Raw genomic sequence first — 12,678 nt, 5'->3', positions numbered from 1 at the left:
GCAAGGGCCATCTGAAGGGACAAATCTGGAGGGGATCATCAAGGCCTCATGCACTTGGAGGCTCAGATGAGCCAGGTTGAGCTAAGCATGGAGTTGAATTTCAACACATTTGACACAGGTTATGATGGTGGCAGCAGTGGCTCAGACAGCGAGGGTCCCCCGGAGACCCTTAGTGAGAAGGTCCCCTTCATGTTGCGGACCCCACCTGGGCCTGCACCTCCACAGCCTTCGCTCAGAGGCCTCCCTGGGCCCTGCCTGCCTGACTTCTGGCTCATCATCCGGGTCCTGCAGGATCGTGTGGAAGTGTATGCACATGCACAGTAAGTAGAAGCCAGGATTCTGACGGGTAACCTCTTTTCTCTGTTCCCATAACACCTCTCTCCAGTGTTGCTAAAAACTAAGGTTTGGGACTGAAGACCTGGATAGAAGTTTGACTAGTGTTCTACGGTTGGGGACTCCAGATCACTTCCTACAGCATATAGCAAAACATGTCATTCTGCTTTCTTAATGAAGTTAAGAAGATAAGAGATTTTGGCTCTTAGTTGAGTGTTAAGACATCTACAGTTTAGAGCAGCTTCAGACATTGATAAATAAAAATAAGGAATAACAGCTAACACTTATGTTTTAGTTTGCTAATGCTGCAGAATGCAAAACACCAGAGATGGACTGGCTTTTATAGAAAGGGGGTTTATTTGGCTATACAGTTACAGTCTTAAGGCCATAAAGTGTCCAAAGTAACACATCAGTAATCAGGTACCTTCACTGGAGGATGGCCAATGGCGTCCGGAAAACCTCTGCTAGCCAGGAAGGCAGCTGGCGTCTGCTCCAAAGCTCTGGCCTCAAAATGGCTTTCTCCCAGTACATTCCTCTCTAGCAAGCTTGCTCTTCTTCAAAACGTCACTCACAGCTGCACTCCATTCAGTCTCTTTGAGTCAGCATGTTTTATATGGCTCCACTGATCAAGGCCCACCCTGAATGGGTGGGGTCACACCTCCATAGGAGTATCCCACCGAAGTCACCACCCACAGCTGGGTGGGGCACATTCCAAGCAAATCTAACCAGCACCAAAACGTCTGTCCCACAAGACCACAAAGATAATGGCATTTGGGGGACACAATACATTCAAACCGGCACATTCCACCCCCTGGACCCCAAAATGACATTATCTTTCCAAATACAAAATACATTCATTTCATCACAATATCACAAAAACTTAAACCATTTCAGTAACAAAAGTTAAGTACAAAATCCCATCAAAATCAGTTTAGGCGTGGTGGGTCCTAAGGCACAATTCTCCTTTAGCTTTGGATCTGTGGACTTAGAACAAGTTATATGCTTCCAATATACAAAGGAGGGACATTCATAGGATAAACATTTCCATTGCCATAAGGAGAAAGCATAACAGGACCAAAACAGTTCCTAAAATCTGCAGGACAAACTCCATTAGATTTCAAAGTCAGACAGTCATTAACAGAACGACATTGCATCCTTGGGGCTTGAGAGAGCGGGAGTCTAACCCTTCCTAAGGTCCTTTTCGGCAGCCCTTTCCTCTCCAAATGCTTGGGTGAGTGCTCCAACATACCACACATTGGGGAGACCACCTTCTCGGCCCCACCCTCCTCAAACATTGGGGCAGCTCCCGGATTCCCTTCCATCTCCGGGGCACACGCTCAACCCCTTGAGAACAGTGTGGTGGCAGCCAGGCTCTCCCCAATTCCCTGGGAATGTGCTCCACCCTCTTTGGGACCTCGGGTGGCAAAACTCTTCCAGAGCATCGAGGTGGAATGCCCACGCTCGACCTCCGGGGCAAACTCACCCTTTCCATGCATGTGGGCTGCTCCACTCTCCCAGCCCAAGGCCTCTTGACTCCAGACCTCAACCTCCATGGCCCTGTCTTTGAAGAGATTTTTCCTTTAATTTTTTCCTTGTCTGTCTCCTCCAGTCCAGACCGGCAATGGCTCTGTCTATAAAGATCTCGCAAAAATTCTGTTGGCTTTGCATGAAGCACGCAGGGGTCAAAGCCATCAGACAATAGGACTTTCCACAAATCCTTTCTGCTTAACTCTTTTTCCAATCCTGGCTTGTACTGAAATGGCGACTGGGTTCCATGTTTGATTATATCCTCATGTTGGGCTGTAGCTTCTGGGATTCCACCCCCTGGAAGCCTGTAATTTTCCAAGCCATCAACTTCTGGTTTCTTTGAACCCAAGAGTTCAGTTCTAAGTTTATCTCTCTCTGCTCGCATTTTACTATAAGCTGCAAGGAGAAGCCAGGATATGTCCTCCACACGTAGTCTGGAGATCTCCTCAGCTAAGTATTCCAGGTTGTTGCTTCCAGATTCTTCCTTCCATCTGACACCAGGACTCAATTTTGCCAAATTTTGTGCCACTTTAAAACAAGGATCACCTTTCTTCCAGTTTGCAACAACACATTCATCGTTTCTGCTCAAGTCCTCATCAGAAGTATCTTTAGAGTCCATATTTCCACAAACAGTCTCTTTAAAGCAGTTTTGGCGTTTTCTATCAAGCTCCTCACAATTCTTCCAGAAACTCCCCATTATCCATTTAAAAAGCCGTTCCAACATGTTTGGTATTTGCAAACTCAGCAGCAAAAGCACCCCACTCTCGGTACCAAAATCTGTTCTAGTTTGCTAATGCCGCAGAATGCAAAACACCAGAGATGGACAGGCTTTTATAAAATGGGGGTTTATTTCACTACACAGTTACAGTCTTAAGGCCACAAAGCATCCAAGGTAACACCTCAGCAATTGGGTACCTTCACCGGAGGACGGCCAGTGGTGTCTGGAAAACCTCTGTTAGCTAGGAAGGCAGCTGGCGTCTGCTCCAAAGCTCCGGCCTCAAAACGGCTTTCTCCCAGCACGTTCCTTTCTAGCAAGCTTGCTTCGCTTCAAAATATCACTCCCAGCTGCACTCAGTTTATTTATATAGCTCCACCGATCAAGGCCCACCCCAAATGGGCGGGGCCACGCCTCCATGGGACCATCTCATCAGAATCATCTCCCACAGCTGGGTGGGGCACATTCCAAGCAAATCCAACCAGCACCAAAACTTCTGCCCCACACAAGACCACAAAGATAATGGCATTTGGGGGACACAATACACTCAAACTGGCACAACTTAAGAAGTGTTTACTGTGTGGCAGGCACTGTTTTTCGTGGATCAGCTCATTTAATCCATATTACAACCCTATGAGATACTATTATCCTCTCTGTGTGGATGATGAAACTGAAGCAGAGATAAGTTAAAACCTTGCCAAGGTCACAGTTAGTGAGTTGCAGAGCCAGGATCCAAGCCTAGGCATATGATTAAATACTCCTTCTCTAATCATAGGGGTGGGGTGGGGATGGGGTGGGATTGAGAGAAGAGAAGACTACCATTCTGACAAAGAAGATTTGAGAATGAAGAAGAGGCGAGCTGCATGGTGGGAGCTGGTGAGGAAAGCATGGAGCTAGGCTTCCAGAATTACTATTGAGAATTCCATTTTTCCCATTTCCCATCAGGTTTACTTCCTTTATCCAATACTGCTTCCTCCTTATGGTTTCCCTTGACTACCCTTCATGATACTTGTAACCTTCTCCCCACTACAATTCTATTTCTGATCCACCCTTTCTTCCCTAGGAGCCTGATCCGGGAGGATGGAGGACCAGGCACTGAGTGTCGCCACCTGCAGCAGCTCCTGGTGAGGCGAGTTGGGGAGATCTGCAGGGAGGTCAACCAGGTAAGGGGCAGCCAGGGACAGGGCTCTCCAGGCATGGATGAGGAAGGAGTTTTTATGAACTTGATTTTCACAGGCTATTGGACCATCTCAGACTCAACAATAACTATGGAATTTTTTTGTTTGTTTACCCCCCATTTACTGGGATGCTCTGTTACTCCCCAATTCCCTACAAACTGAGAAATTCTCCACAGCTCACCCCCAGTAACAGTGGGCTGCTCTCTCATACCTTCCCGGTAACTGTGAGATGTTCTCTCTTATTGTACCAGGAACTTCAGCTATCTGTTTTGTGCTGGGCACTTTGCTAGTACTGGGCATAGAATAGTGAACAAGCAGAGGGAAACGCTGGGGAGGATAGGCTTTCAACAGCTAAATTACACAAACAATTTCAATTACAATTGTGAAGGAGAAGGAGAAACTGCTTTGAGAGCATAGAACAGAGATCTGACCATCTGAAATATCAGGGACGGCTTCTTGGAAGAAGTGACTTTTAACCTGAGACCTGAAGAATAATTAACAGATTCTGGCAGAGGAGGGATGAGTATTCCCAGCTGGGGTTTGCCCTGAGCCCTGAGCTCTGTGACTGTGGGACACCACTTCTGACCTCTCAATGATTACCAATGTTCTTTATGACCTCTGACCCCTAGTGATAATGGGCAGGTGATCACTCCTGACCACCACTACCAATTTATGAGGGGATACTTCAGTTCCCTGATAGCTTGCTCCTCCTCCCAGCGGCTGCTTCTTCAGGACCTTCATGACAGTCATGTGTGTAACTCTCTTCTGGTGGCTGAGAGTGAAGAGGACCTGTGGCGCAGTGAGACCCCCTTCCACTCCCGTCAGCGGGCACCACAGCTCAGTGATGGTGAGTCCCACCCTGGAGCCTCCCTCACAAGGGGGTTCTGCTGCCCTATCTTCTATCCTATTCTTGGGTGAGAAGCTGAAGGGAAAGAGATCATTGCTTGCTCATCGGTGCCAAGTGATACAGAGAGCAGTTAGGATAAGAACGTTCAGGAAAGGATCACTGGTTTGGCTGTTGTGTGTTCATCAGTGTAGTAAAAGTAGTTACACTGGTGAGACAGGAATAAAAACCAGATGAAATTGTAAAGTGGAGGGATGATAGATAGTTGGAGGAGAGAATAACTACTTTATCAAGTAGCTTGGCAGTGAAGGGAGAGAGAAAATAGATACGGCTATGGCAGTAGAGAAAATGTAGGGTCAAGGAAGGAGTTTTAAACTAAGGTAGAGCATTTTTATGTTCCATGAGGAAAGAGCCAGGAGAGAGGGAGAAGTTGAAAAATACAGGAGAGGGGATAACTACAAGGACAGGATATCAGAGAAAACCAGAAGGGATGAGCCTGAGGTTCAGTAGAAGGATTTGCCTTCTGATTGGCCATCCTACCCAACAGGCAGGCCCAGGAACCCCCTCAGGATTTCTGGTCATGGTAAGGAGACATATGATAAGCTACTCAAGATGGTTATTGAAGTCTTGACACTTCTACACCTTTTATCCCTGATGACTTCTCACCCCAAACTCATAGAGGAAAAGTCAAATCATGTCATTCCTTTACAGTTCTCCCTTCTGATTTAAAAGTGAAATCAGACCACTTTTTATTTTTAATGTTCTCGGAAAGTCTGTAGATGAATGTTTTTAACATGTCCAGAAGCATGCGTCTCTCAGCACGTCTGGGAATATACTCCATATCAAAGCAGTATCCCAGTAATTGGTGGACTTCCCATAGTTTCAAAGGCATCTTCTGCAAATTGAAGATGAACTAGGACAGCTAAGCACTTTTACTTCAAAATGACTTCCAGCAGCCTGAAATGTGAGACCAGTCAGAACACATACACAGTCCTTCCTCATTTTAGTCTCTCCATATGGTTTCCCTGAAAGCTTAGCAACCAGCATTCCATCATGGCACAGAAACTCTGCAGCCCTATATGAGACTCACATCTTACAGCAGCTTCTCTAGGAAGCCAACTTTGACCTACTGAAAAGTTCCTCATCAACTTGGAAATCTGGAAAAAATAGAAGAAAGCATTGGCCTGTGGCCACAGGCTCTTGTATATTGCTGCAACACCCTTTATTCTTTGGGATATCTTGTCTTCTAGGTATACAGGACTCAAGTCTCTCTCCCACTCTGCAGCTAATGTGTGTGAACAAACTGGACCTTTGTAAAAGGGTTACTATTGTACTGTGTCCCTGTGGGACACAGATGGGGTGGTAATAGTGCCATAGACATGGATTACAACAGGGTTAGAATTTCTTGGTCTTGCTTCACAATTATCTTAACTTTGCATTCCTGACATCCCCTCTTAGCTCCTTCTTTAATTCTCCTTGAGATAGTTCTGGAATCCTTAAGCAATACCCTGTCTTCCTAAAGGCATGCCTCTGCCTGGTTTTGGCTTGTTATCCAAAATGATAATCTTTGCCCTGCAGGGTAACAGACAGGGATGAGGTTTCTAGGAGAGTGTGAACAAGTAAGCCACTTTACAGGTGAGTAGTGTGAAGAGGACAGAGAGCTGTGTTTCCTATTTTTGATCCATGTTCTCTGTATTAATCAGGGTTCTCCAGAGAAACAGAACTGACAGGATATCTATATGAACAAAGAAATTTCTAGAAATTGGCTCACACAACCCTGGGAATTAGCAAGTCTAAATTCCACAGGGCAGGCCACAAACTGGAAACTGATGAATGTGAAGGTGAAATAAAGGCAGAAATTCTTCTTTCTGACCTCTGAAATCCCCAGTACTGGCTTTTTAAAATCTCCAACTGATGGAATAAGCAAACTCCTCACTTTGCTGAGGGCAGTTTCCTTTGTTGATTATAGATGCAATCAGTGGTAGATGCAGTCAACTTATTATAGATGGGTATCTATACATCTACAAAATACCCTCAGTAACAAGCCAACAAACAAGTAGACACCATAAGCTAGGCTAGTTGACACATGAAATTGGCCATCATAGTCTATCCCTTGTCAACTTGGGACCCATACACATCTCCTTAAACTATACTTAACTCTAAAGAAAATAACATAGTCTTAAATTTGCCTAACATAATTCAGCTGTCCTGAATTTAAATACTATGACATAAAGTTAATACAGCTTGTTATATGGTAAAGGAGGGAAGAAAACAAGGTGCTTGCTTTATATATACAAACATATTCTTAACAAAAAAGGAAGAAATACTCGTAACCATTATAGTTACCATTCTTGCAACTGGTCACTCTTGCAACTGGTCACATGGTCATAGCTTATATTTATAACTATTTTCTTCCACTACCCATTAGGTACTCCCTTTCCCCTCAGCAAGTACCTTAGCTGGTCATGGTTCTTTGTCTGGTGAGGTGACCCAAACCTTCACTCCTGAAAGGTCTAGGCCGTTAGTAGTCCTACCTGGATTGGGATGGTCTACTTTTCCATTTGTATTCCAGGCATACTCTTCCTTACCGCCATTGAGTAGTAGCAGTCCAGTTTCCCCTTGGTAGACAGGATCAGTTACCCCAGACAGTACAGTAATTCCCTTCTTTTTTTTTTTATCTTCATTTTATTGAGATATATTCACATACCACGCAGTCATACAAAACAAAGCGTACATTCGATTGTTCACAGTACCATTACATAGTTGTACATTCATCACCTACATCAATCCCTGACACCTTCATTAGCACACACACAAAAATAACAAGAATAATAATTAGAGGGAAAAAGAGCAATTGAAGTAAAAAAGAACACTGGGTACCTTTGTCTGTTTGTTTCCTTCCCCTATTTTTCTACTCATCCATCCATAAACTAGACAAAGTGGAGTGTGGTCCTTATGGCTTTCCCAATCCCATTGTCACCCCTCATAAGCTACAGTTTTATACAACTGTCTTCGAGATTCATGGGTTCTGGGTTGTAGTTTGATAGTTTCAGGTATCCACCACCAGCTACCCCAATTCTTTAGAACCTAAAAAGGGTTGTCTAAAGTGTGTGTAAGAGTGCCCATCAGAGTGACCTCTCGGCTCCTTTTGGAATCTCTCTGCCACTGAAGCTTATTTCATTTCCTTTCACATCCCCCTTTTGGTCAAGAAGATGTTCTCCGTCCCACGATGCCGGGTCTACATTCCTCCCCGGGAGTCATATTTCACGTTGCCAGGGAGATTCACTCCCTTGGGTGTCTGATCCCACGTAGTGGGGAGGGCAGTGATTTCACCTTTCAAGTTGGCTTAGCTAGAGAGAGAGGGCCACATCTGAGCAACAAAGAGGCATTCGGGAGGAGGCTCTCAGGCACAATTATAGGGAGGCCTAGCCTCTCCTTTACAGCAACCGTCTTCACAAGTGTAAAACCTATGGTAGAGGGCTCAACCCATCAAGCCACCAGTCCCCTATGTCTGTGGTCATGTTAGCAACCATTGAGGTGGGGTAGGCCAATACCCCTGCAAGTAATTCCCTTCTTTGCCTGTTGATTCAAAGGCATGAGGATTTCAAAGTGGCCAGGCGGCAGCCTTAACTTCCTATTCAGTGGAATCCTTATTTTGTTTCTGGTGGAATCACTCCTCCCTTTTGAACTAAAACCTGTAGACCAGCACAGGATAAGGTTACAGGGACAGGAAGCAAAAATTTTGCTAGTGGATCACCAGGGGTAATAGTGAGTGGTACCACTCCCATTTCCACCCCTTGATTCCTGGACCCATGAATCCTGGCTATGGAAGAAAGAGTGCCATAGAATGGACACTGATTTAGTGCCTATACAGCCTCATGAAAACATTGCCCCAGTCCTATAAGGTATTGTCACCCAGTTGGCACTGTAGTTTGGTCTTCAAAAGACCATTCCACCATTTTGTCAATCCAGCTGCTTCAGGATGATGAGGAACATGGTAAGACCAGTGAATTCCATGATCACGGCCTTTTGCCACACGTCATTAGCTGTGAAATGAGTACACTGATCGGAAGCAATGCTGTATGGAATATTATGATTATGGATAAGGCATTCTATAAGACAACAGATAGTAGTTTTGTCAGAAGCAGTGCTTGCAGGGAGGGCAAGTCCATATCCAGAGTAAGTGTCTACTCCAATAAGAACAAAGCACGGTGCCTTCCATGATGAAAGTGGTCCAATCTAATCAGGCTGTCACCAGATATCTGGCTGATCACCTTGGAAAATGGTGCCATATTGAGGACTGAGTGTTAGTCACTGCTGCTGGCAGATTGGGCACTCAGCAATGACTGTAGCCAGGTTAGCCTTGATGTGTGAAAGTCCGTTTTGCTAAGCTCATGCATAATCTCCATGCCTACTACCATGGCCAGTTTGTTCATGAGTCTGTTGGGCAATGACAGGAGTAGCTGGGGAAACAGACTGATTGGTATCTACAGAATGGGTCATCCTGTCCACTTGATTATTGAAATCCTCCTCTGCTGAGGTTACCCCCTGTACCTCACCTTTTGGGGCCTGTTGGGACTTCAATCTAGTTATAGGGCTGGAAGCAAAGAGGGGTGGTAGGTGGGTCATAAAAGGGATTAGCAGTGTCTTGCAAGTCAACTTCAGTGAAGGCAATTACAATTACAGGTTTATCAGGCAAAGCAGGGTTAATATCAAACAGATAAGGAATGACTGATTCCTCAAGTCAGGCAGACATAGATTTATCTGCCAAAAACTCAGCAGAATTTAGGGGTTCAGTGCCCCCACTGTCATCAGGATCAACCCATGTGTCCCCATTCCTGTTTTCAGAAGCCCATTCCTTCCCAATCAAAACCCTCACTTTAACAGCAGACACCCTGTAAAGTTGGGAATTCAATTTGTGTTGTAATTCAGCTACTTGCACGATGAGCTTTAGGAACAACCAGCCAACCTCATACTTTTGAACTTCACAAAACTCTGTTAAGGTATCAAATATTCTATCACCCAGAGCTTTGCCTCTTATAAGCATTTGAGTAGGAGTATCCAGTGGTGATATTTTGCATATCTCTGTTGCCAATTCACACCGTATGCTGCCCTCTTGATCTTGGAAATAGTCATTAGTGCCTTTTCATATGATCAAATTAAAGAACCAATTCCAAAAACCCCAGAACCAACTTAAAAATCTCATACTTAAGATTCTGTTTCTCGAGAACCACTCTTGATACCACATGAAATTGACTATCACACTCTCTCTCCACCCCCAGATTATGCTGCCGATGAGAGCTGTGCACCCCGAGGATACCTAGCAGCCACAATGCAGTTTGTCCCTGGATATTTCTCCTGTGATGTCGTGTGGGGAACTGTGATCCGAGTCCACTCACGCCTCAAGATGGGGCCCAGCATGGGGGTCTCTCGGGGTATATGATTGGCACGATGAGTGGGCAAGTAGAGTTGAGGGGGATGGGGGGGAGATCAGGAGAAAGGATTTTCCTGAGCCCATGTTACTCTCACAGCCATCCAGGCCCTGCGTTCTGTGCTCAATGCTTTCTCTGTGGTGAACCGGAAGAATATGTTTGTCTATCAGGAGCGAGCAACCCAGGCTGTGTACTATCTTCGGTATGTGAGCCCTGAGTGGGTGGGATAAAGCATGAGCCAAGGATGGTGTGGGAAGAGGCATATCCAAAGACCTTGCCACTCTTTCCTAGGCTCCTGGAGACATCCTGCAGTGACCAGCCATGGGAAGGGAATGCCCTGGCCCCCTCATTAGCTCTGTCCCGAAGCCAGGAGCCCATCTACCCTGAGGAAACCTCGGCATGTACCACTCCCATTCCCTGATGCTCCTGTGCTCCCCTCATGCTTCACTTCCTGGAGCAGGACCTTGACCATAGTTTTCCTTGTAGGGTCCTCGTTCTCCCCTGGACATGGCTTCCAGCCGCAGTTCAGACACTGCCCGTCCCGTGGGCCAAGTGGACAGACACATCCAGCTGCTGGTGCATGGTGTAGGGCAGGCAGGTGAGGACTGTAAGGAGTGGTGGGTGGGGGGAGTAACTAGATGAGATTCCAAAATCCTCCAGGAGCTTTCTTAGAGCCTCCTACTATTCTGCCTTGTTGGCCCCCTTTTCCAGTTAATGCCAGTTAATGCTGGAGCTGGGTGGGAAAGGGCAGACTCATTATATTTAGGGAGTAGGATTATAGCTGATTGAAATGTGGCTTTGGGGAAAGGCACCTGGTTATCTAGCCTGGGTGACTGGATAGATGGTGGGCCCACCAGTCTGACTGTAGCAGCATGTCTAGAGTAAAGATGATGGGTTCCATTTTGGATATGTTGAACCTGAGGTGTCTTGGAGGCAATGAGATTTTCTAGCTAATATTTATGGCTCACTTATGTGTACCAGGCCTTGGATTAAGACTGTTACATAACTTCTCTTGACCTTTACAACAAACCTATGAGATAGATGCTATTATTCCCATTTTATGGATGAGGACCCTGAGGCTTTGAGAGATAAAATTCACTTGTCCACAGTCACTCAGTAAGTAGGTTGGCAGAACTAGAACCTAGTGCTGGCTGCCTCCAGAGCCGGCACTCCTAGCCTGCGTCCGGTATCTGGGGGACTATTTGAATCTGGGGTTTAAGGGCTGCAATGGGTGGTGGCTGGATCCTCTGCCAGCCTCTCCACTTTCCCACCATGGCTGCATCAAGGTCCTGAGATCACAGATGAGCTAGTGCGGGTTCTGCGTCGGCGCCTGGATGAGGCCACGCTGGATGTCATCACTGTCATGCTTGTTCGGAACTGTAAGCTAACACCAGCTGATGTGGAGGTAAGCCCCCTCCTAGACTCCAACATCCCACCAAGGCTCAGCCCCTGGTGCTAGGGACAGTCTAGCCTGGAACCTCTATGTTTAACTCTGACTCCTCCTCCCGCTCTCTGCAGTTCATCCAACCCCCTGGAAGCCCCCCTTCAGAAGTGCTGCATCTGGCTCTACCCCCGTCTTGCAGGCCCTTTCTTCCTGCTCTGGCCTGGTACCTGCGGCAGAACTTGCTCATCTTCCTACACTCTCCCAAGTACACAGACAGCAACAGCTGGAACCATTTCCAGGTAAGATTTCACTCACCATTCTCCACACCCTTGTGCACCCATTCTCCCACCTATCCACCCTTACTGTTGACTGTGTTTCCTACAGAAGCCCCCATATCTACCTTTGCCCAAAGACTTGTATACACCCATGCCCTGTTCTACCCCTGCCCCCACCTGCATTATCTATGTGTATCTTCCTATGCTCCCATATGTACCTGTACCCATAAAAGGCTTCCCCCATCCCTTGTTTTTTTGGTTGTTCTTCATTTACTTGGTTTTAATATACTATGGCTTTTCCCTCCACAGCACCCACTCCCACCACAGGGTGCCCTTCCTGATTTGGACATCTACTTGTATAACAAGCCTGGTGGACAGGGCACTGGGGGCAAAGGTACAGTTTGGGGCACAGGCCTATGGTACTACCAGGTGTGGGAAAGCCTTTTCCTATCTTGCAGCTGTGGGGGATCTTGGGAGGGAGGGTCTAGAAATTCCAGATCTGAGCCTTTCTGTGGATTTCTACACAGGGGTTGCCTGCATCACTCTAGCCTTTGTGGATGGGGGAGGGACCCCCATCTCATTGGCATCCTGGCCTCCCTCTTCTACGGAGCCTCCAGACTTACTGCAAAAGGAGGAATTTGAACAACTGACTCAGGTCACTCGTTGCTCAGGCGTGCTGGACAGTTCTTCAGGTGGGGCAACTTGGGTCAGAGGATGGGGGTGTTCAGTTAATGCTGTACGAGGTAAAAGTAATGAGTAGGATGGGACCTAGGGGCATGCTCAAGTGACCCTCATTCTTTTCTATAGTTCAGAATGGAGCCCCACGGCTTCGGTTGGATGTGTGGGAAAAGGGGAACATCAGTATTGTGCAGCTGGAGGAGAAGCTCCGAGGAGCAGCTCGCCAAGCCCTGGCTGATGCCATCATGGAACTACGACTGCTGCCAGCTTCCCTGTGTGCAGAGGACGCATCCCAAGGTTTGCAGGGCAGAG

The 12,678-nt window shown here is 46.6% G+C and overlaps 1 protein-coding gene across 7 annotated transcripts in view; it reads left to right on the top strand.

Annotated features, from left to right (window-relative positions):
- SZT2 (SZT2 subunit of KICSTOR complex) overlaps nt 1-12,678 on the top strand; it is a 92,320-nt gene that overhangs the window by 65,051 nt on the left and 14,591 nt on the right. For all 7 annotated transcript variants that reach the window (XR_005215398.1, XM_037827476.1, XM_037827475.1 and 4 more), the window contains 12 exons: nt 119-320; nt 3,639-3,738; nt 4,471-4,600; nt 9,880-10,032; nt 10,129-10,231; nt 10,321-10,426; nt 10,516-10,627; nt 11,316-11,434; nt 11,548-11,712; nt 11,998-12,082; nt 12,216-12,380; nt 12,496-12,663. Coding sequence is in view for 6 of the 7 variants with exons in the window: in XM_037827476.1 (XP_037683404.1) it covers nt 119-320; nt 3,639-3,738; nt 4,471-4,600; nt 9,880-10,032; nt 10,129-10,231; nt 10,321-10,426; nt 10,516-10,627; nt 11,316-11,434; nt 11,548-11,712; nt 11,998-12,082; nt 12,216-12,380; nt 12,496-12,663 (1,608 nt within the window). In the remaining variant the exon portion in view is untranslated. The remainder of the gene's footprint in view (nt 1-118; nt 321-3,638; nt 3,739-4,470; nt 4,601-9,879; nt 10,033-10,128; nt 10,232-10,320; nt 10,427-10,515; nt 10,628-11,315; nt 11,435-11,547; nt 11,713-11,997; nt 12,083-12,215; nt 12,381-12,495; nt 12,664-12,678) is intronic.

This window comes from Choloepus didactylus, chromosome 2 (genome assembly GCF_015220235.1).
Source record: "Choloepus didactylus isolate mChoDid1 chromosome 2, mChoDid1.pri, whole genome shotgun sequence".
Taxonomy (NCBI): Eukaryota; Metazoa; Chordata; class Mammalia; order Pilosa; family Megalonychidae; genus Choloepus; species Choloepus didactylus.
Note: the sequence above shows the minus strand (reverse complement) of the source record. Positions and strands in the feature narration are given on the sequence as shown.